The 25,601-nt window shown below is 43.9% G+C and overlaps 1 protein-coding gene across 1 annotated transcript in view; it reads left to right on the plus strand.

Moving 5' to 3' along the window:
- The window catches only part of bbs9 (Bardet-Biedl syndrome 9), a 181,695-nt gene that overhangs the window by 107,763 nt on the left and 48,331 nt on the right, over positions 1–25,601 (plus strand). Inside the window, exons 20-21 of the mRNA XM_069655775.1 lie at positions 4,427–4,676; positions 17,388–17,492. Coding sequence (XP_069511876.1) covers positions 4,427–4,676; positions 17,388–17,492 — 355 coding nt within the window. The remainder of the gene's footprint in view (positions 1–4,426; positions 4,677–17,387; positions 17,493–25,601) is intronic.

The following is a 25,601-nucleotide window of genomic DNA, read 5'->3' on the forward strand; positions in this document are numbered from 1 at the left end:
AGTCCCCTGTCTATAGAATAAAATACAACACTGAAATATAAAGTCAGTCCTGGCTTCATTTTGAATACTCTCTGAACATAAATATTCATCCAGTCAATTAATTTACTGCACAAGCTGATCTTGTATTGTTAGTAATACAAAATGATGAGGTTAAATTTGAAGTTAACCACTGTTAACATCTGTGGCTCAGTGGCAGTCGGTCTGCTCTGAATCAGAAGGTTGGAGGTTCGATCCCTGACTGCTACAGTCGACACATATCCTTGGGCAAGACACTGAACCCCATCGATTGCATCGGGTATGAATGCATAGATACTGATTGGAGATTGGCACTCAGGCCTTTGCCATCAGTGTGTGAAGTGTGTATTATAAGTACAGGCTATTTACCATTTACCCTTTTGCTTTCATAATCCCCCTACATGCTGCTGCTCTCTATTCAAGTCATGTTTCTTTATACCACATTCGGACCTTTGATTGTCAGCAAGCAAGCATTTACAGTAATTGGTCATACTTAAAGTTGATTACACCCAAAGGTTGCACAGTTAGAAAAAGAAAGTGTAACTGTTCCAAATTGATTTCATCTCGGGGAAGTTGTTGTGTAGAAGATTTTCTCCCCCTGGAGACTGTCCTACATTGTTCTCACAGAGCCGTAACTCCGTCTTCTCAAATGACTTTCCCAGTCCTGATGAGGATGTCAGGACTGACGGATTGCTGTCTGAACCTTTACCGTCTCTTTGGGAGTCCCCCAAGGTTGTATGCCGGGCCCAGGAACATTTTATCCATGGACATCCAGCAATGCTGCAATCACACCTGGGATTTCCCCATGTCAGAACTAATGTTCCTGATGCAGTTCACAGACAGTTTAAGGACCTTTAAGTCTTAATAATTTAAAATATATATGTTCAACTCTGAATAAATCTTAATCAGGCCGACAAAAGTGAAACAATGAAACTGCTTTGGTAGATCATTTACAAACAGGCACAGGCACCATATTTACCAGCACAGCACTTTATTCATTAACAGTGTAACTGAGGGTCTATTAATTAATGAATCTGTTTATTATGCAACATACTTGTATTGTGAATCGGTTGTTTGCCTAACTTTCTGCATTACAGTTACTTTGTCTTGATACCAACAAGGGACAGAATTTCAGGAAGCGAAATATTTGATCATCATTTACGTTTAAAATAGTTTGAAATGTTTGGCTGTGTTTGGCGCCTCGGTTCCGACCTCATCACTCCTCATGCAGACATTTGAGGAGTGATGAGATAATATCTTGAACCCCCCAAGTTGGAGCCTCCAGGTGGATGCTGGGGCTGAAAGTATGAGCGCACTACTGGTGCAGGGCAGCACTGGCAACGACAGAATAGAGGGGGAGACCGGTTTCCAAAGGGGATGCTAGCAAGGACATTTTAGACCAATATTTAAATGCACCAATGGTGAAACAGTAAAACGCTACGTGGACCCTTTACACTGTAACTTTGGGCATTGGGGCTGGAGCCAATCCCAGCTGTTACTGGGCGAGAGGCGGGGTTACACCTGGACTGATCACCAGTCAATCACAGGGCTGGCACATAGAGACAGACAACCTTTCACGCTCACACTCACATCTACGTGTGATTAAGAGTCACCAATGAACCTAACGAGCATGTGTTTGGACTGTGGGAGGAAGCCGGAGGGAACCCACGCATGCACCGGGAGAACATGCAGACTCCACACAGAAGGACCCACTTTGTCCGAACCAGGATTCGAGCCAGGAACCTTCTAGCTGTGAGGCAACAGCGCTAACCACTGCACCACTGTGCAGCCCGCAACCATAGAGTAGTCTAGTTAAGTCATTTCCATGATAGATGTTTCTTTTGATCTGTTTATGAGAAGGTTTAAACCACCCATCTGCAACCAATCAAAACATCTCTATTGTTTTGTGCCTGTTTATTCTGATGTTTATACGAAGCATTTTCCTCTGTTTGTTTTAGAAGCGATTATAATCAGAATAGTAGGCTCCATGTAATTTTGCTCCGATCAATAATTTAGCAAAACTAAACATTTTTTCGCTCTTTCAGAAGGTGGTAAAACTCGACACAGCACTTCAGATTTCTCTGACACAGTGAAGAACAATAAAACCTCCCTCACATTCACTTACAGCAACAAGGTAAACAGGAATAAATGATGATACACACAAACCTAATGTCTTCACTCTTTAAAAAGTTGTGTACTTCAACAATCAGAGAATGAAACAGTCCCTCTTTTGTTTCCAGCTGCAGGAAATCTCTCGGATTTCGGCGTTAGTGGGAACTTTGTCTTAATTTATCGCTCTGGCTTCGGTCCAAAGCCGCTCCGCCTTTCTTTGCTTCCTTTCTTCTCGTTCGGGAGGATGAATGTCTGCAGTTTAGGTCTGAAGACATTTAATTTTCCTCCGCAGCATGTGGAGCATATGTGTCAGTGTGTGTGTGTGTGTGTGTATGTGTGTGTGTGCGCGTGAAGTTTCCACAGAAACCTGCAGTTATGTTGTTCCAAGTATTTGATAACCTGGTGAGGTATTGTGGGAAGAATAGGTCACACACCCCCCGTCGCTCCTCCTCTTCCTCATCCTACTCCTCCTCTCTCATTTACTCTCCTTCCAGACTCTCTCCCTCCCTCCTTCACCGTCTTCTATCCTTCCCTAATTCCTTATCTCCGTCTCTCCTCTCGTCTTTTTTTCCCTCTTTAATATCTGCCCTCCCCTCTATCATCATCTCATCTCCTTGACCTTCTACATCTCTCTCTCTCTCTGTCTCTGTCTGTGTCTCTCTGTCATCATCATTACAGGGTTGATTACCTGTCATTATGGCTCATTAGGGGCCTATCAGTGTGGCGGCAGGCAGGGGGAGGAGCGGGGGGGTGCAGGGTGGTACCTGTCAACACACCCAACTCATGCACACACACACAGAACATTTTCCCCCTGAGACTCACCAATCCTGGTTGTGGGTTCAGGGGTGTGTGTAGGACGAGATAGGTAGGATCTGTGTGTGTGCGTGTGTGTGCGTGTGTGTGTGTGCGTGTGTGTGCGTGTGTGTGTGTGTGTGTGTGTGTGTGTGTGTGTGTGTGTGTGTGTGTTAGAGATCAGAGATGTCCAGACCAGATATCTCGAGCAGAGACGACAGAAGCAGAGAGAGAGTGACAAAAGACATGTTTCTCATCTCCTCGCTACCTTTTATTACCTGTGTGTGTGTGTGTGTGTGTGTGTGTGTGTGTGTGTGTGTGTGTGTGTGCGTGTGTGTCTTTGTGTGTGTGTGTGTGTGTGTGTGTGTGTGTGTATGTGTGTGCGTGTGTGTCTTTGTGTGTGTGTGTGTGTGTGTGTGTGTGTGTGTGTGTATGTGTGTGTGTGTGTGTGTGTGTGTGTGTGTGTGTGTGTGTGTGTGTGTGTGTGTTCCTCTGTTTCAGGTGTGTTTTATTATTCCGTTGCTCTTTTGGAAATGTCAAGTGCACCATTAAAGCTTAAAGATTTAAGGTCAATGACAGTTTTCTTTCTCTATTCTTGCTACTTGTTTTTTATCTTTTGTTCTCCTTCTCTTTTTCCAGGACTCTTCTCTTTATTCAATTTTCCTTTGAACTTTTTTTCCTTCTTTATACATTTTCTTTTTTTTGTCTTTTCCTCCTCCCCTCTTACCTCTCTTACCCCCTGTAATTGTAATTGTTATGCTTATGTTATCTAATTCTTATATTTACAGCGCTCTGAGGAAATGATAGCTGCCAATTTATCCATTGGACACAAGTGAGCTTAGTATTTAAAGGGAGAAAAGGTCTTGATGCTGAATTGGAGGTGATGTGTTAATGGGTTAAAACAATAAAGTTATGCAGCTGTGACGATCAAGATTGATAGCATGGGTGTCACCTCTGTAAACTGCTGTAAAACAGGTGTCGCCTCTTCACACGACAGGAGATTAATTTAGCTAATTCTTACAGGTTTTTAGACCTCGGTGGAAACGCAGACAACAGTAGATGAAAGAACCTTTTAGCTCCTTAAAAAGTAGCTCATGGGACTGAGATGTTTGTGTACTTTTGGTGGAAATGTGTCTTTAGTATTCCTGGCTTTTCCTTTTCTCTCCTTTCCTTGGTTCCCCTCTCCTCCCTTCTTCTGTTCGCCATCTCCTGCCCTTCGTTCTTTTCCATTTGTCCTTTTCTTTGTCTTCTTCTTGTACTCACTTATGATATGTAAAACATGTCGTTCATGACCCCATGACATACAACTTTTTAATATTAGCACAGTTTCATGATTAAAAAAACAACACACTCACTGCTCACAAACAGGTTGAAAAACAACAAGTTTCCCCAAGTTATTCCCCTCTCTTCTTTCCTTTTCTTCTTTCTTCTAACCCTCTCTCCTATTAAAGCTCAACAACTCAATCGTATTGCATTCTCACTCCTTCTCCTCCTCCTGTCTCCTCAGGGCTGGGAGGAGAGCTGCGACGCCGCCGTCTCCCACCTCTTGCGGACCTGCCTCTCTCGGAGCCCAAAGGACCAGGCCACGTCTCTCGCCCAGACCGGAAGCCCCGTGCTTGGCCTCCCCCACGACACCACCCGCCTCAAGAAGCACATCACCCTGCTGTGCGAACGCATCGGCAAGGGAGGACGCCTCACGCTGGCCTCTGAGGCCAACGTCCCGGTCCCTGTACAGGTCCAGAACCTGGCTGCTCCAGGTGAGTCAGGAAGGGGAAGATGCCGTGTTGTGTTTACTTTTATCCATCACAAACAGATGTCGGAGTCTCACGTATGCAAGTGTCAAGTGTCAATTTAAAATTGGCTGCTTTCACACCTGAAGTCCGTTTGGTTGATCCGAATCAAAGACCAAATTGTTTCAAAGTTGCATTTTGCCTCCAGTTTTGTTTGTGCTCACACGGCAGCTTTTACCAGCGGGCCAAAAGTTTTGATGTGTGAGGAAACTCTGCTCTCTGATTGGTCAGAATTTCCATGTGGGAGAAGTCTGTCTTGTGTTTTTCCTTTTAACCGACATTGTTGCACAGATCGATCAGCTCCGCTCTCCTTTAGTTTTTCTCTGAACAGTTTGAACACCTCCGTGTTCTCATGCGTTTCAACAAGCATTTGTGATATTGTTTGATCAGCCCATATTTCTATCATCACGTGTCACTCCCCCACGTCTGTCCTCTACTCATCTTGCTGCCTGGCTGCAACAACCCACAATGCACAGTGTTTTGTTTGCTTCCTGTATCAGGTCCTACTTTAAGTCGGATTATGTTCTCACCTGAATCGAACCGGACCGTGGTTCATTTGGAAACGGACCGAGACTCGTCTTGTTTCTTTATTGGTTTAACACAGAGATGAGTAATAACACCATTACAGCAGACTTGACAGTGTTCTGTTGTTATGAATTGAAACCTCCCCTCCACCTCGTCCCTATCCTCCTGAACTCCTCTCCCACCCACACCACTTGGTTCCCTTCCCACTTGGAGGATGGACCCTTTCCCTCCCACCTAGGAGCCTCATTCACACACATGCATACCAACACAGGACACAGGACACAAAGGGAGAAGGAAAAGGAAAAACATGGAAAAGAACAAATAAAATATATAAACTGTATATGTAATCGTCGTTTGGTCCGCACCAGAGTTCGAATGCGTGTTCTCACACGTCCAAACGTACCGGACTTCCAGAGTGAAGGCCGACAGTCCGGACCAAAGCTGTCAGTGAACGCACCCTAAAAGAGCTTTGACCTGACGTAAGCTTTCTGGCTCAGGTGCGACCACCTAATAAGTGATAAAGTCACAGTCACGTCACTGTCTGTGTGGGTTTTGTAGAGACTGATGAAGTTGGATGTTGTGGCGGTCCTGTCACTGATTTTAAAGCTGCTGTTCTCTTCCTATGTGTCTGTGGAGGTCCTCACTCATCCAGGTCATGGTAATTTGCAGTTTATTCCAAAAGGCAGCTGGACCTCGTTAAGGTTCTTGAAGATGTTTCTCCTCTCAGAACTGAAGAAGCCTTTCAAGATGAGAGGTGAAATGTCTTCAAGAACCTTAACGAGGTCCAGCTGCCTTTTGGATTGAGCTTCGAAGGTTCTCTTCTTACTAACGTCATCAACAATACAATCCTTAGATTAGCTCCTTCTACAGCAAGATGCAGGTCTGTTGCTTCCTGGTTAGGTTGCCAGGTTTGTCCACATTGCCCTACAAAGCAATCGTATTTCCAAAAAACAAGGTTACTTGTTAACCTTTTGGTATTGATTTTTTATTCCGAATTTAACCCAAAGAAAATACACGGAGAAGATGAATTTCATGAACAGTGATGTATAAGTAGAAACTCAAATATCCATCCAAAAGTCCTCCCAGAGTCAAATCCCTGAACTTTCTATTCTTTTATAACATCTCTTTCTATATTTGTGACACGTTTGTTCAGTTTTGCAGAGTATTTTATGATCGTCTGTTTTATTACATTTGAATCAACATCTAAAACAAAAATGCCGCGTGAAGTAAAATAAATCAGTTACTTTTAAAGCTGCGTCTGGGTTTATGAGTGTGCGTGTGCGAGTGTGTCCCCCGGTGAAGATTTAAGGCCTCGTCAGGAAAAAACATGAAGCCTATTCAACACAAACCCTGTACACACACACACTCCAACACACACACACACACACACACACTCTAACACACAGAAAAAATACTCCAAACAAGTACACACACATAACAAACACACACATTGTGCACGTCGAGACACAGTGCAGACACACTCATAAAAACATGGCTCATACAGTCGAGCTCGTCAGGTACACACACTCATAAAATCATACACACACACTCTTTCACAAACACACACACACACACCTTACGGATCATTTAGTCTTGGCTGAAGTTTATAGAGGTCTTTCTGACAAGATCATCAATTACTCTGCTTCCTCTCCTCCTATCCTCCCTCCCTCCATCCTTCTTTCATTCCCTCCTTCCTTCCCTCTGCTCTCCTTTTCTCAGGATGCTAGAGGTCTTTTTTATAATGTTGTACTTGAGAAAATTAATTTCTAAAGACAAAACAGAAAACAACAGCCCCTCTCTTGTCTTGTAACATACAGAGTTTTTCTGTTCTCTTAAGTTAACGACAGTTTAATTGCAGAGAAACTAAAGAGCCCAACTCCTCCTGAATATCATTTCTCCAGGATTTTTAAGACCGGAGTTAAATTAATTATTCAGCCGTGCATCTGTAAACATTGGCTTGGTTTACTTAAATTTGTGTTAAATCAGAACTAATATTGTATTTCCTGGCTTAATATTAATTGGTAAAGCAACTCCCTACTGGCAGGCCTTCCTGCATTCACGTTCAAACCTCTGCAGATGATCCAGAACGCAGCAGCACGATGGTCTTCAATCAACCCAAAACGGCACACGTCCCTCCACTGGCTCACAGCTGCCGCTCGCATCAAATTCAAATTATGTTGCTCGCTTACAAAACAGCGACAAAAACAGCCCCTGCCTACCTGAACGCCCTCATCCAGGTCCCACTACGCTCTGCCAATGAAAGGCGCCTACTTCGCGAGACATCTAGCTACACCCACAGAGAAAATGAAAAGCCTGGAAGAGACGGAGGCAGCGTTAGTCTGCTGCTACTTGACTTAACAACTCTTAAGTAGTCACATCTTTTGACCGATCGTTTTTGAGTTACCGGATCTAATTCACGCCACATAGGTCGGAACAGGATATTATGAAATGTGTATTAGATATGCAGAAGATTGTAACTGTTACTGATGTTAAATTAAGCTGAAAATATCTTGATTTCAAACTATCTTTAAACTTCTTTTTCAATGCATCAGTCTTTACTCTGTATACACATTTTTTTAACACATTACACACAAAATAATAAGCAGCCCTCTAAAAACAAGTGATTGAAGTGCAGAGCTAAATGTGTGTGAGTGATCCCCACACAGACTTAGCTTATGGGAGCCTCCCAGGTATACTAAGAGCTGCCAGAGTATATTTCCTGTCCCATTTTAACGTTGCACACTCTGTTGCAACACTGTGTATGTAACATCAGAGCTCATCAGTGGAGACATGAGTTTTTCTGTGACCTCTGTATGAACTATCTGCATCTTTATTCTTGTTAGATACTGGAGCTCTCTGTGGAGCAGCTTGTTGGTGCCCTGCTCCCTATAAACAGAGACGATTTTGTCCCGTGCAGTTCGTACCTGGGTATTTGTTTTCAGGCTGACACAGACACGTCAATCATGGAGCTAGCTTTTCTTTATTTCAAATAATCTGAGCACCTTCGGGTTAGAGAAATATCTGTTTACATCACATTATTTGTGCTTTTCAGACCAACTTGAGAAGGAGAAAATCCCAACTCTTAATTTCACCTGAAAGGTAATCAAAGAAAATACATCGATGAGAAAGCTGTTGATTCAAACATCAACAAACAGGCTTCTAGTTTATAATAAGACGAGAGTTTTATAGGTAAACCTTCTGACATAATAGTGTGAATTGTGTTTGTGTGTGTATGTGTCTCTGTGTGTGTGTGTGTGTGTGTGTGTGTGTGTGTGTGAGAGAGAGAGAGAGAGAGAGAGAGAGAGAGAGAGAGAAAGGTGGAGGATGTCAATAAAACTTTAAAGGCCTGTTTAAAAGTCATTATAGTGATTACAGTCATTCACAACGTTCAGTGGAGCAGAACTCAATCTATTAATTGTGTGTGTGTGTGTGTGTGTGTGTGTGTGTGTGTGTGTGTGTGTGTGTGATTTTGAGAAGGAGAAAGTGTGTTTTTGTTTATGTTTCCATGTCATGTGGTCTCCACTTTCTCCTTTGGTCTGCTGCCAAAATTCACACACACACATACACACACACACACACACACACACAGCGCTGTAGTAAACAGTCGTTTGTTAGCTGTTGCAGTAGTTGCTTTTTCACTCAGCCGTAAACACACACTCTTGTTTACGTTTCCAACAACACCGGCGGCAATCGTTTCCCTCCGAGACCACAGACACACACACACACACACACACACACACAACGTACACACACACTGGGACACCACACCACAAGCCCTGCTTCATCGGTACACAGTGTGTGTGTGTGTGTGTGTGTGTGTGTGTGTGTGTGTGTGTGTGTGTGTGTGTGTCTGTGAGAGTCCTCTGGATATAACACACTGAGGGGGGAATTCACTAAGAATGAATAGCGGCCGCTGATAGCTCCATAGATTGCCCATCATTTGCCCCCGCTCTCTGCCCCGTCTCATGGTCTGCGTCACAAAGCAAAGTGCGCTGATGATATTGAAGCGTAAACACGCCCATGAAGTTTCTCAGATGTGCTGTTTGCTTTTTTTATGCGTCTGAATGTGGAGAGGAGCTGTCTGCACCTCTGCTCTCTGCTGCGCCGGGCTGCGCTCTCAGGCATCACACTGTAAACTCATTAAGTTAAATTTACTGAGGAAACCGAGGAAACCGGGAAAAGTCAGTAAAGGAACTTATGTGTTTAGAGTGAACGTGCGTTATTTGAGTAAGCTGTACGTTTTTAAGGATGTGAAAGTTCACTGTAAAACCTGATGCGTTAGTTCAACTCAATCCATTTGAAGAAACCAACTCTTTTATTCACTGTTAAGGTAACTTTAACAAATGAAGTTAACAGGACCCATTCCATTCAGTGTGTTGAACTTAAAATGAGTATTTTGAACTTATCAAATAAATAAGATGAACTTTGAAGTTTATCTCAACTTTTTCATCTATTTATAGAAACATTTGTAGTTTTTTTCCAATAGCTTCCGTGTCATGTGCCCCAGTGTCTTCAAATCAATGTCAGATGTTAACACTCACTTGGACAAATAAGACACACCTCATTACATTGGATTTAATTACTGCTAATATTTATATTTATATTAATATTTTTATGTACAATGTTATGGTTATTTTTTCAACAGACATGCACCATAATGATCGCCATAGCAGCCACCCTTACAACAATCAGAGTTACCGTAGGCTACCAGCTACAGCTAGCTACCACAGCTGTAACATTTTTGGCTGAGCGCCGGGGTCAGCCCAACACGCGGGTCTGTATGTGACTGAATCACTGACTGACCGACTGACTGACTGACTGACTGACAGACGGTACTTTCACAGCCGTACAGAGAGAGAGTTGCGACATTACAATGGCGGATCATGGAGCATATTGGACCTCCACTGACGCGACTCTCTGTCTATACGGCTCTGGATACTTTGTTCGGGGAGTAGGCGGGGCTGCTCCTCCGCAGCTCGCCCGCTGTCCTCACCTACGTCCGCAGCGCACCTGCTTTCAGACACGATGTCATCGGGCTCATAAGGACAGTCCTTGTAACACACTGCCCACAAAGCGCACATTGACCTGATGTGGTAGGTTCTTACTTAGTCTTGTTGAGTTGCTGCTGATGCAGTGGGATGATTTCTTTGAGGATTGAGTTTAGTTACTTCTTTTATTAACTGTTAGTTTTTACAGTGTAAGATAAAAGCTTGAACACTAACATGATGCATCAGTGTTATTGTTAAGAGGTAATCGAATCCAGGTTACACGCACATCACCTGACCCTCTCTCCCACCCGGATGACATCATTCAGACCAACTGGCTTCAACAGCTGCACTCTGTACACACACACACACACACTCTCACACACACACACACACACCTGGTGAAATCAAGAGTGTTTATCACATGGTTCATTAGTCAGCGTGCTGTCAGCATAGCTTTGAACTGACCTCAGGGAGGTTTGTATATTAAAGTGTCCTTCCACCCCCCCCCCCCCCACACACACACACACACACACACACACACACACACACACACACACACACACACACACAGACACACAGACACACACACACACACTTTATCTGTTTAATACGTTATTTTGCTGCAGAGAGATAAACTCTTCTTTCATGCTGTCCCTGCTCTCTGTCCTCTCTGCTGTTTCCTCCTCTGTGTGTGTAACCTGATATAAATCTCTTGTAACAGGTTTCTGTCTTTGATCACTTCCTCGTCTGCTGTTTCTCTCGTTTATTGCTCCTGTCTGTTTTTAATGCTTCTTCTCATCTTCCCTTTTCAATGCTGCGTCATTTGCTCCGCTCTTTTCTCATGTTTTGAATCCCTTTTTTGATCTCGGGCTGCAGAGGTTCGTCAGTAGGACTAAAATATAAAGCTATATTTATTCCTCTCTGTCAGTTCAGCAGCATATATCAGCCTATAGGAGGCTCGTGTTTAACCTGTACGATGCATGCCGGCTGTCGACCACATGACTGGACATTTTACCTGGACTATGACTGGACTTCTTTCCTAATTATTCAAGTCACATCACCCTGGCTTTCAACTATATTATTGAACAGGATAAAGAAATTTAGTCACTAGTGAGCTAAAGTAAGTGCATTCAGACCTGACAGCTTCGGTCCGGACTTTATGACTTTACTCAGTAAGTCCGGTTCGTTTGTAAAGGTGAGAACACGCATTCAAACTCTGATACAGACCAAACCATCGGACCGTGCTCCGCCAGAAAAGACGGGACTCGGTTTGTTTCCAAATGAACCACGGTCCGATTCAGGTGAGAACATAATCAGACTTACACAGCCAGGCAGCAGGATGAGCAGAGGCCAGAGGAGGGGAGCAACGAGGAGAAGCTCTGATAGAAATCTGGGCTGACGAAGCAGTTTCACAGAACACAGAGGTGTTCAAACTGTTCAGTGAAAACTAAAGGAGAATGGAGCTGATCGAACATGAACATTAAAGTCGGCGATTCTCTCTCTTCTTCTTCCCCCTCTTTGTTTATTTCAGGAAGTTTTCACATGTGGAAATTCTGACCAATCAGAGAGCAGTTTCCTCGCTCATCAAAACATTTCGTCTGCTGGTAAAGCTGCCGTTTGAGCACAAACCAGACTTAAGGCAAAATGCAACACTGCAAGAGTTTGGTCTTTGATTCAGATCAAACAAACTGACTGTAGGTGTGAAAGCAGCCTCAGCAGCAGCTCAGCTTGCAGCCGCTAAAGCATCAACAAAGAGCAACAGACACACTAACACTGAAACAAATGTGTTTTGATCCCAACTTCTGGTTGTTTTTGCGAGCAGGAAACTTCTGCCAATAATTCACCTTTGCCGATCAGTCAGCCTCAGGTTAAAACATAACGCTGAACACTGAGGGGTCATTTGGAGGCCTGCCATGCTGTTCCTCCTGCTTTGCTCTGTGCAGAAACTAAAGTGCAGAGATTCAACTGACAAAATGCAACTGATGACTCTGAAGAGGGCCGCCCTGCTGTCATCTCGAGTTTCTTCTTTTCTCTTCCTTTGTACGAATGAACTTTAAAGAGTTTGCGTATGTTCACAGACCAATTGAAGCATGCAGACACACACACACACACACACACACACACACACACACACACACACAGATCCTCTAATCCACACACCGCTGTAGTGCACATGTGTGTGCTGCAGTTATTTTCACAGTGTTCCACTGGTAGCTGTGGTTTGGGGCCTGCGTCTATTTTAGACCTAAAGAGAGGGGAGAAGATGGGCTGTGTGTGTGTGCGCGCGTGTGCGTACACATGTATTTATGTGTATACGTTTAGGGGACACGGAGCAGAAGGAAAATGCATGTAGTATGTGTAAGTGTAGGTCGTGTCTTGTGTGTAATCCTGACCAGCTGTCTTTGTTCTGTCTCTGTGGTGTTTCCTAATTGAAGAGTTCTCCTGCAGGACGCTAAATATAAAACAGCAGAGCGCTATTTGAGGAAAGAATCCGTCATTACCTGAGGTTCATCGTTCAATAAATCTCAAACATCGCAGGGTTGTAATTTTGCAGCTCAGGACGGTTTCTTTCTTTTCTCTACAAACTGATGTTTAAGCTCAGACTCGGAGTCATCTTCAAATCATCTTTTATTCACATTACTGATAATACAAAGATCTATTTATGGTCATTAGTATTGTCTCTGTATGTACTGAAAGCAGTTTGCAGGTGGAGGCTGTGAAAGCTGCACACAAGAGATCAGGTGTCTGATTCATACACACTTCCTGGTGTTTGATGTGTGTTTTCAAAAGCATGTGCGTGTGTGTGCAAATTTGTGGCTCCAGTGTGCTGTGCATGTGTGTGTGCGTACGAGGATGTGTATGTCGAGGGGCGATTGAAATAGCGTAAAGCCCACAGCCAAATTGCTGCAAACCGCAGCAGCACAGTGTCACCCCCGTGTTGGAACCACAGCTCAGAATAAAGCAGGAATGCGCGGGTGCCTCCTCACTGCAGACCAACACAGAGCTGTCTATTGGAAGCAGCTTCACCCCTCAACCAAGCTGTCCAGAAATGTTCCAAAACAGGCCCAAAGAGACCCCGAACTGTCACAGCTCGGCCCAGACGATCCCACATTGTCCCACAATGTCTTAAACTGTCACACGCCGTCCCCTAATTGTCATGGACGTATCCAAACCATCCTCATCTGTTTACAAATCTCCCCACATATGTCCACAATGTCTTAAATTGTTATACACTGGTTCCAGCTGTCCCAGACTGTCCCCAGCTTTATCTAAACTGCATCAAAACTGCACCAAGCTGTTCAAACAACCTCTGACGTACCTCAGACTTTCTGCTAAAAATGTCCTCTGAAAACTGAAACAAACAAAGATCAGAACTGTGTCACTAACGTCTGCAGGTGTCCTCTGATCCTCTAAAACTCACCCTGAAATCTCTCTAAAGTAACTCACAGAAGAAACATCTATGACTGCAAATACACCCCCCTAAATCTGTCCCATGATACATCTTTTGTAGTTCTCTCCAACATGGCCTGAAGTTGACAACCAGTATTTTGGTACATACTTTCACTACATTGGACTTTAAAACACTTTTGCACCCAATAAATGATATCTAAGCACAACGAGAAGCCCAATTGCATCGCTGTCAGTCGAAATGATTGTCTTGGTGCTGCTTGTAGTAAGAACAAAAGTGATCTAGTAGTAGTTCTTGTAAAATCAGGAATAGTCCTTGTTGTGTCCAAACTGAACTGAATTGTTCCAAAAGCTGCAGACTAGGTCATTAAAAGGATTTCCTCCATATCAGTTCATACATTCTTCTTCTTCTTCTCTTACAGAAACTGGAGTTACTTTGGAAATTTGAAATTAATTCAAAATGAATCAAACAATATAATGTCTTTTTTTTCTATTGTTAAAGCTAGTTTTGCTGCTCCTGTAACTTCTAAACTACAGATTTCCACAAGCGTAACGTTGGTGTAAGACTTTTCGAGAGTTTGACGCCTTTTTGGCCATTTTGGGCAATTTTTTTTTGCCTTTAATGTCTTCATATGAGGGAGAGGACACTGGATAGTGTCGGAAACAGGGGAAGAGAGAGTGGGGACGACATGCGACAAAGGGCCAAGAGTGGGAGTCGAACCCGGGCCGCCACATCGAGGACTGTAGCCTCTGTATGGGACGTGGGATTAAACCACTGAGCTGAACCAGCGCCCTGTTTGGCGGGTTTTCAAACCTATAAACAGAGAATTGGTGCATGTGTCCAAGATGGTGGTGTGCATGGATGCATTGGCTCTGTGCTCCAAGAACCTATTGTGTTTGGTGGTTTTATTATGGCTCCTTTCTGACTGTAATATCAAGTAAACTCTTAATTCTGTCGTGTTGTAGTCTTGCATGCCTGTGTTGTGACAACAAAGCTTCCTGTCTGCATAGGAAAGCAGAACTCGTAGGCGAGGGACTAACTGCACTCCTGTCTTATTGCCTTATTGCTTTATTGTGTCTGTACATAGAGAGCCCACACATGCTCTGCCCATTAGTCTGATTCTGATTCTGACTAGATTTTTGGTTTGGAAGTGTACTTGGAAGTGTCACGTTTACTGGGGCTTTGGTTGTATGCAGGAACGCCATCCTTGGAGAGCAGAAGATGCAGAAAGCATCTGCTGAAATGCAGCCTGTTTGCTGCAGAACTTTTTATTCATGTCAATAATTAAATATTGGAATATATATATATATATATATGCTCATAACAAACTTGTCAACTCCATTTCCATGTCTAAAGTTGCTACTCAGACTGGAAGCAATAGCCAGAACAGGAAACAGGAAGTCTTGGGCTGAATATCCGTGATCCTGTATTTCTTCTGCTATACCTCTTGAGATGTCGGCCGTCGCCTCAAGAGAACGAGTTCTAACAGAGCACAGCTGAAGGGAGTGCAGATTAAGTTGGAAGACAGGAGGAACATTTGGGGTTCTTTAAGTGCAGTGTGGTGCGGAGTAACAAGCCTAACCCTCAGGGTCGTCTAAAACTGATAACCCGACCGATGTGACAAATATAGACCCGACCACGACCGAGAGGAACACAGATACACACCGCAACTCTGACCAGGCGGCTCTACGCCGACTATTTACAGAGAGAGACGCAGAGAGAGGAGGAATGTGAGAGAGGTCAGCGGTAAGAGACGCTCTGTGTGTGTGGAGAGAGAGTAAGTCGCTCCAGAGGTGGGCTATTTCCTTACCTGATGTTGATGTAAGACTGAGGTTAAAATACACACACACACACACACACACACACACACACACACACACACACAGACCCACACATTCCCCGTGAAATTGTAAGACAGCGTTGAAAAAACCAACTCGCCTTAGAAAAACACCTGCCCAATTAAGAGCGAGGCATATCCCATTTCAAACAACTGTGTGTGTGTGTGTGTGTGTGTGTGTGTGTGTGTGTGTGTGTGTGTGTGTGTGTGTGTGTGTGTGTGTGTGTGTGTGTGTGTGTGTGTGTGTGTGAAGCCACAGGCTGTGCTCTCACCAAAGAGAACAAGATTGGCTTTAGAAAAGGCCAGGATAAATATTAGAGAGGGCTTAGGGTAATCTGCGCACACACACACACACACACTTGCACTCACAGACGCAGTGGGGGAGATGGAGACACACACACATTCTCAGACACCTTAAGGTAGACATGATGGCAGACACACACTCACACGCGCACTCTGTCCCGTACATACGCACAACACAAAGGCACGATGTGTGTCGTGCATGTTCGGTGAAAGTGCCGTGAAAGTGAACACAATCCTCGGGGAGGAGAGGAAATTAGGAGACGGGGAGGAGGCGAAAGGAGGGGCAAAGGAGGGAAAGATGGATGGAAGAATGAGAAGGAGGAGCGGAGGAGGAATCGGCAAGGAAGCAAGACAGAAAAAAGGATGAGGAGGGAAAAGGGAGGAGGGGGGGATGCAGACGGAGAGGAGAAGAAAACGAGGAAGAGGAGACAGATGGAGGGAGGAGAGGAATGAGGAAAGGGGGGATGAGGAGGAGACAGAGAGGTGGGACGCAGGGGAGACAAGGCGTCCAATTCATCGGCCTCAGGAGCTCCCTAAATCCAGACTGATCCATGGGATTCTAGCAGGGATTTCGTCACACACAGACGCAATCACACCCTCACACGTGCAACTCCACACACACTCACACACACACTCACACACACACACACACACACACACACACGCACACACACTCACGCACACACACACACACTCTGAAAACCACATGTTCAACACTATTATATCGAGTTGCATGTCTTCGTCTGGGAAACGTTTTAATACTACATTGATATTTTGATAATGCTGCTAGTTTGAGGAGTAACCTGAAGAAACCACACGGTTCATACTTTTATTAACACACAATTTTTAAACTGTGTTGTTTTTTTAGGTAAAAGTAATTAATATTGTGCAAATACACAAAAGTAGTTTCACAAAAAGAAAGTCAGTTTTTTACAGATGCTCGTCAGCAGACAGGACGTTAGGACGTTAGGAGGGGCTGCAAGCCGAGCGGCAGCTAATATTAGCTTAGCTTGTTTTTCTGCGGGTTATTTTATATATATGCAAAACCTGCAGGACAGTATGTTGCTATTGAATAAAAACATACAATAAGTATTTTCTGTCCATTATTTTAAGTCATTATTTCAGTTATGTTTGTGGAAGCACTTTTCTTTTCGCAAACTTAAATTTAATGTCAGATTCCCTCCAGAAAATCAACATGAAGCATAACTGCACCTGGGTTATCCCGTTGGTGTTTGTCTGCTGAAACATCACGTTGTAAATTCTGTCACACAAAAAGCAAACAGCTTAAAGTGATTTAAATGATTGAACTTTGGAGGGTTATTTCATCGACTGTTATGGTTGCAGGTCTTCTGTATTAACCATCTACTATCTTCCATGCGAATGCAACATCAGTCTTTGGCACTGCGAGCTTGTTCATTCAAATCTGGAAAACTTGTTGGATGAAAAATGTTGACTTCCTCAAGACGGCCCCTTACCAAGCATACAAGTATTTCTCCTTAAATGAAGCTTCCTCTGAGAGGACTTTTGTGGAACTATAATTCTGAAGCATTGTTAAAAGATTTATTTAAATAGCACTCATGTAACATTTGTCTGTGTTCCTTCTGCCTGTCTCTTAGGAGGTGTGGAGCCCATCGCAGAGCTGGCTGGTGACGGGGAGGAGCTTCCACAGGAGGCGACCAAGTTCATCAAGAAGAAACAGCCATCAAAGAAAGTCAAGAAAGGTAGGAGCGCAAAGTCTTCGTACTCTACCATCATCTTCTCGCTTTCCCTTCTTTGTGTTCAAAATCACTCCAGCAGTACAACACTGCTCCCAGCCTGCCACTATATCCTGACCAGAGCCTGACACTGATATCTGCTCACTGTCTGTCACACTGTCTTCCCTCACAGCATCAGACTCATCTGTTATATGCACATAACATTTCTAGTGCAGCTGGCTCTTAGTCTGCAGAATCAGCGTAGTTGCAAGGATGCAACATGGCTGTTCCAAATGTTACTGGATGATTTGCTGTGTGGATTTTTTTTGACCCCTCACTATCTTTCTCTGCTTTACCTGCTGTCCCTGCTGCTATAAGATCAAAGTCTCTCGTTTGTGGTAGTCATCATCAGTTACCAGCTGGCCGTTCCCTCAGCAATTAACTGGAGGTGTGCCAACATGACAGAATGGCTTAACACCAGACGAATGTGTTCATGATGGGTTAGAAAGTCAAGATGTACTTGGGGACGGTGCCTGTGGACTCATTATTATTTATTTATTTTCTTACTCAACCCAAAAGTTCACCGCTCCATACTTGGATTGTTTTGTTTTTTTTCACTTCAATAACTTACTAACCTGGTTTGTTTCTTCTGAGGTCAAATAAGAAGACACACACTTGCAGACACACACACGCCAGTCTCCTGTCAAACATTGAGGACAAATCTGTGTTTTCTGGCAGTTTGTCTTTGCTAAACTGGGGTGGATAGATTCCCTTTGATGGGCTCTACTTACTTAATTTATCATTTTGTTTTCATCTGATTAGTTGAGATATTTCTTTTCTACATTGTGAAACAAAGACAGCTTGTGCAACAGGTCACAGATCTCATTTATGTTTTTTCTTCTGATCACCAACAGCAACACAAACAAATGCCTGTGACTTTGGAATGATATGAAACACAGACAATCTTCACATTTTAGAATCTGTCCTGCTGCATTATTTGGTCCCATTTGTCCCCTCTGAAAGATAACTCACTGCAAATCACTACAAAGTAGTTCTGAGTGACCTTCTTAATCCTGTAATGAAGCGTGCCTATCCTGATGGGAGCGCTCTCTGCAGGAGGACAATGCCTCATCCATCGGGCCCGAGGGTTCACTTATGTTTCCTTTAGTTTCTGCATGTATCTGTCTGTTGATTATCAGTGCATTAACTAAACTCTTCTGTTGGAAGTGCTGCAGATCTTTTAAAGGTTAGAGAAAATGTGATCAAACTTGGGATGCACAAATGTGACTCTTTCTCTCCTGATATCAGTTCCTCATCCCCAAACCTACATTTGCACAAGCAACCACCATGACTGTATTAAAGTGGCTAATAACAGGATCAGTTGGTCACTTTAATTCCCATTTAAACCCAACGTAACTATCATTTAATGTGTCATTATTTGAGGCTTATTTAAAGTCTGCTGAATGATCCCTGCAGCTTTATACAGAAGGAAAGATTTCCATGTCTCTCTCTTACACACACACAAACAGTGAATACACACTCCATTACATCACTGTTACCTTTCCTTCAGACATGAAACTCAAAGAAAATGATCCCTAATTACTTTTGTTTGTCATGGAAACCTCCAGAACAAGTCTGTGGTTTGCACTTAAAACAAGAGGAGGAAGGAGGGACGGAGGGAGACGGGGCGAGGAGGGGAGGGGCAGGTGGGAGCATCATGTCCAGACTTGTCCCGCAGCTTCCACTCCTCCTCCCGTCAGACACAGAGAGTAAAAGGAAACGGAGGGAACTGGTTAAGCCGTGAAGCCTTTGCAAATAAATGTGGTCGTGTTCATTAAACCCTGTAGTGAAACTGTACTTTCACTCTGTTGGAATTGATCGAGGACTCTTCAGCTGAGAGGACTGAGAGACTCATTAGTGTACCGCATCACATGAATCATCATAGCACGCTTCTACTGACTGTAAATTTGGTCTGAAATCTCTTCCAGTAAGGTGTAACTTTTTTACATTAAACTTTATTAGGTCATTGAGTGATCTTTAAAAGGTCCAACTGGAGAAATGTTAAAGATAACCCCCAAAGATACCTGGTCCCACTCCTGCAGGACGAGTCTACGAAAGAGCGCAGATCATCTCTGCCATTCTTGTGCACGCTAGCTCGCTAGCATTAGCTTGTGAAACCTCGACTCGTGCTACGAGGAGAGCACAGACAGGAAGGCCTTCCACTAATATCCTTCGGTCCTTACATAACTGCTTTGGCGGTGGTCTGTCCACAGTTTGAGTCTTGCCTCAGACGTTCGGTCTCTCTGTCTCAAGGTGGCAAAACGCCAATGACGCCTTTAGGTGTCGTGGGCAGCTCACAACTCCCATAAAACCCGGGAACAGGCTGCAAGAGAACAAATCAGTTCAAAGCTCTTATTTTTCAGACAAAGACACACACACACATACTGTACACCTTCCGCCTACCTGTCTGTGACTTTAAAGTAATTAGGCGCCATGCCAAACCCCACACGCTGCACACACACACACATACAAAGTCAGACACACACGCAGACCTTTCTGTTAGAGTGCATGGCAGCCTGAAAGCACATTTGGTCGACTTGAAAGGCATCAAAAGGCATCTGAGAGCGGGACACAGAGAGAGAGAGGAGTAGAGCACACTCTCTCTCTCTCTCTCTCTCTCTCTCTCTCTCTCTCTCCTCGACTTGAAACGGATGCATGAAAGAGAGATGAAAGGGAGAGTGTCTTCCTTCTCTCCTTTCCTGGCACTGCTTCCCTTTTTGTTGTTCTGCTCCTCCCCTACAGCCCACCTGGGATTACAGACACCGTCCAGAACACACACACACTCACACACCTGGATGCATACACACACTCATCCAGGAAAGTGCAGGTCCACATGTAATTCCGTACGTAACAGTTGAACTCTAACCTTACATCCAGTGTCGCTCTCTGCCCCTCATTTAGTCTTCATCAGGTGGAGGTCAGTCTGCGGTCAGTGGTCTCCTTAATGCACATTATACAATTGAGCCAGTGCAGCTTTATGCTAACTGGACCACCATGAGTGACCCTCTGTCCTTTAGCTGCATGTTAGCATCAAATCATCATTAGCATTGTCTGTTTCTGTTGCTACCTGGCCTCAGTCAGTATTGCACCTTGCACATATTAGCATTGTTACGGTTAGCGTTTAGCCTTCACCCATTAGTAAAGTCCTTTGTGTATTAGCATGAGCTTTAGCCTCGTCCATTAGATGAATAAAAGCAGTTATCCATTATTGAGTGAATTTATAACCATCTGAAAAACAGGCAGAGAAAGAGAAGTGTATGAGTCAGAGATGATGCGTCATTCTGTAAGACCTTTCAAAGCTGCAGCTGAAAGGAGCTCCGACAAAGCTTAAAGTGACAGTTCAGATTTTTGGACACTAAGTTGTATGAAATACTTGCTAGTAGTGTAGTGTATGCAAAGCTAATAGCTCACTCACCGAGTCCCGTGGTCGGAGTTCTGTCCGCTTCTGAACGTAGAATATGGCAAACCATAATGGCTACTAGGTCGGCTTACCGGAGAAACTGGGCTGCTGCAGGCGTAGTGATACTGGATTTGTCAAGAGAAAAAATAGTGCCAAAAGAATGGCGCAGTATATGAAATCGAAGGAGGACGATTTAGTGTTAAAATGGATCACCATCGCCTGCATGTTGCTTTGTAGGGTAAAACTTTTTCGTATCATGACACTGGCATCTCACAGGAACGACTTATTCTACGTTCAGAGCCGGACAGAACCACAGGACTCGGTGAGTGAGCTGACAGCTTTGTCATAGAACTCAGTGTCCAAAAATCCGAACTATCCCTTCAAAGAATATTAGTCTGAGATACAGACTAAATCCTCTCAGGTGACAGGTGACATCAGCATCGTGAGCTTGTACAGGTTATGAAACTTGTGACTCAGTCATTGTTCAAAAGGCCGGAGGAGACTTGTACCAACTCGGCAGAGTTACACAGTCCTGCTGTGTCAGTCCGTCTGTCAGATTACAGAAACACAGCGAACAGAGCTATCAGCTTACTGTCACATACTGCGGCTGCTATTCAGATCCACACACACACACAGAATCACACACACACACACACACACACACACACACACAGAATCACACACACACACAGAATCACACACACACACACACACACACGCAGCAGGCAGGTTTCCTCATCCTGAACAGGATCCTCCCGGGCCGTGGCCACTATTTCTGACCCATGGATCTCTGGATGTGTGTGTGTGTGTGTGTGTGTGTGTTGATGTGTGTGACAGATAGAGGTCTCTCTATTCCCAGCTCACCCCCCACGAATAAAAACAGACAGAGAGTGAACCCTTGTTCGGCTATCACACACACACACACACACACACACACACACACACACACACACACTCACAGGCTCTGAGGCTAAGCGTCCTTGCAGATGGAAAGTAAAGTATGCGGCTCATGAAGCTGAGGATGAATCCTGTACGTGTGCGGTGTGTTTGCTGGAAATCGAGTGCGTGTGTGTGTAAATGTTTAATGATGTTTATGTGTGTACAAGGAGGTGTGGTCGTTACAGAAGATGAAGCTGCAGGTGTTTAGACGAGTCACGTGTGTGTGTTTGTTCCTCCATTAATGACTTGTTTCCTCTTCCTCATCGTGGCTCCAGAACATGCAGAAGCACAGCTGACTTGCTACGGCTTGTTTGTGTGGTCTCCTCTTGATAATATTTTTAATTCTACTGATGTAGATTCTCATGTTTTCCATATTGTATCTGCAGAGTGACTGCAGCACACATGGCAGTAAGAGGGAACTCTAGGTGTGCATGTGCTTCCTCCCTTCCTCCTTCATGCCATCTGAATGTCTATGACCTGTATGTTTTCTTTTCTGCACTCATGTTTGATATTACGTTGTCCGTAGTCATCTCTCGTTTGTTTGTTTGCACAGTCTTAGTAACATGCAACTAAGAAGAGACTGTTAACGACACTGTAGTCTTTAAGACCAAAGGATGCTGCAAATAAAACAACTTTTATCATCAACAACAGGATCAATAACCAAGAGTATTACTTTAAGCTGAGTTCAGCAACACAGTGATCTTCAACTTAAGCATGACCAGTTTTGTAAATTAGCAGCAACAAAGATGTTTATAAATCAGAATACAATCCTGTAATCATCAACATGCTTACTGGGTTCCTGTGACCTCACGTTTCTTATGGTTAAAATGTGCCAATAATTCAGTTGCATCACAAATAGGACACACACATCCCTTTCTCTGTTAAACACAAACACTCTTAAATAAGGTCATCATACATTTTCAAGTGCTCCTGCAAAGACGAAAGTAATGAACAGAAGCAGCCCCTTTCACACATGCACCCCTGACAATTCAAGACAGTCTATCACCGACATTTTCCAGAGTTGCCCTTTCGCACACGTCTCTCACAGCCGGCGATTTTCCCTGCCTCAGGAGGCAGCGTTGGTGAAACACGACCGAGTCTCTTGACGTTCCCCGCAACCGGCTAAACTCCTGAATCTCTTCCTCTCTCCAGTCTGCTCATCTTCGCTGTGGTCTTAAAAATTATCCTTCTTTTTCTATGTGTCGCACTTTCTGGTTTCACACTGGTCACATGATGTAAACATCATCGCCCCACCGAGTCTTTCGTGATGAATGTTCCTGACTGTTACCTGCTGCGTTCACACGTCGGCTCACCCCGACTTCTTGCAGACATTTTACTCTGAGGCTGCAGGAAAAAGTCAAGTTAAGTTAGCGAGCTAGCTAGTGACTCATGAGGATATTCACAATTATCCATAGAAATGTACAAAGATCATTGATAACAGTATATACTACTATGACTTTAACCTCTAATACATTTATGAGTCGCTGCAGTCGTAAGTCAACATGTGGATCAGGACTTACAGGAAATCTCCTCCTCACATCCAGCAGTGGTTTGGTTTTGCTAATTCAGCGGAAAAAATCCTCCACTTCTGTGTTTTTAGATTTAGTTGCACGTTGGAGCGCCGCAGGAGTTAGTATTTTTGCCTCATCAGGGGGTTACATGGCATTTTAATTGGTGTGGTGTGTTCACCTAATTACAGCTGGTTTTGAAGCGCGTGTCCCCCCAAGTCAAACATGTCAAACGTGCGTTCTCAAAATAAAACCTGAGTGCTTTTCTTATCCCGGCCCGTCACGTGGACGCTCCTCCGGTCCAACTGGGTGTCGAGTGTGCGCGCCACACATCCAAATGTTTGTCAACCACCATAAATCCAAGGCATCATCAACTGTGAGGTCCTGGAATCTCTGTCTGTGCCACATATGCAACTTCTCCATATCCAACTGGTCATTAAAACGTCTTCCTAAATATAGCTACACTCAATTTGACTTCCAGCAATTTGTCAAGTGTGTGCTCACAAATCCAGCTCATCAACGCCTAGATGCTCTGCAAGTCCATGTCTTCATCCAGTTTGTCCAACGGCAGCTATGAATTCTGTTAGTCTTTACATGTTGGATCAGAATTGAGGCTGTTGCTTAGATTTTTAAGATTCTGACGGGCCAAAAATGGCTGTAATTATCTTTAATTTTACACCTCTTTATTTATTTAACTTCTAAACTACATTTTCTGCAAACCATATCTCTCTATCCGATGATCTGCTCACTAAAAGCCTTTTAAAACTTACAAAATACTCTAAACATCCGAATTTAAAGTCTAAAAACAGTCAGAAATGTGTCTGAAAGTCAGAATCAGCCCAAAAAAACGTTAGCAGTAAATGGTATGCTATCTGTTAGCTTGTATGTAAGCTTCCTTCACAGAAAACACAACCGAGTATGTGACTTCAAAGTCTCCAATCCATCAAGAAACACAGATTGGCTTCGCTGAAGGTATTGGAGTGGGAATGGAAGGTCGTCCCTCCGTCACTCTGACCTCCTGTCTGCTTTTAATCTTCGGGCTTGTAGCTTGTCAACAACATTTTTAGGTAGCAACATTTGCTCTTGTCCCGGCACTCCAAAGCTCGTGCATGCCAACAGAATCCCGACCACACGGCTATCACGCCATCTCCAGAGTTATTCGTTGGCCCCGGCTGTGTTGACGGAGCGCTGATGAGACGCTCGGCTTTTTAATGTGTGTGTAATGTTCCGCTAATGTCTCTGCTACAGTATTATCTGATGGGCTATTCTTAGCTAGTGGCTAATGCTGGCGGTGATTATAGATAGAGATGAGAGCAATGTTCCCAAATATTGCTGCCTGGTCCGGTACCAGGGTGAGTAACGCTTAAGGCCTCGTGGAACCCTGGAACGGAAAGTTCAGAGGGTTTAAGCCTCATCACAGCCGATAAGTCCAGCAGTGACCTTGTGTTGGGAGAGATGGAGAAGTTATCTTTGATGGATTTAGTGACAGAATGACTTGGGGAATCGTGTGATGGTTCAGTTACTACAGTCAGATAGAAAGAGATTAGATGATCCAGATATTTGTCACATTAAAAAGAATGCAAAGGCCAATTCCACTGATTACACTTCATCATTACGAGGCCTCGCTTCCTTTGATGCCCATCAGTGTACACCAAACACATGAAGAAGAAGGATCTGGCCTTTTTTCAGTGTTTGCTTTGTTTGGGACTCAGGGTTTTCTACCCAGAAGTTATTGTAAACAGACATTATAATCTGTCCTGCATAAAAATCCCTTTAGGGTAATGCGATATGGTCAAAAGCTCTGCTACCAGAAAATCGTACCAGAAAATGACTTTTGTAGGAGTGAACGTCAGCTGTTCTCATATCACTCAATAAGACTTAAAGTATCTGATGTTTACTTATTTTTATGTTTTAAAGTAAAAGTACAAATAAATGTTCATAAAAAAGGAATTGGTCAGAATTTCGAGATTCATGAACTTAAAGGGTTCCTGGGTCTATCTGCTCGTCTTCGTCACCACCGTTATCTTTCACCGGAGTAGCTGGTGCCGACACCGCTGCTGTCTCTGCCTCCATCATGCATCCAGTATCCCCGTCGCTTCTCTCCTGCATCTGACACCTGGACTTGGCTCAAAGCAAACCCTTGGCTTTGGAATCCCTTGTTGCACATTTGCACTTGATTTACCTTCGTCTTCTTCTTCGTCTTCTTGGGGAAATGTATCGTAGTAAATG

Source organism: Semicossyphus pulcher, unplaced genomic scaffold (assembly GCF_022749685.1).
Source record: "Semicossyphus pulcher isolate SPU_LCO1_2020_fin unplaced genomic scaffold, fSemPul1.0.p SCAF_9, whole genome shotgun sequence".
Taxonomy (NCBI): domain Eukaryota; kingdom Metazoa; phylum Chordata; class Actinopteri; order Labriformes; family Labridae; genus Semicossyphus; species Semicossyphus pulcher.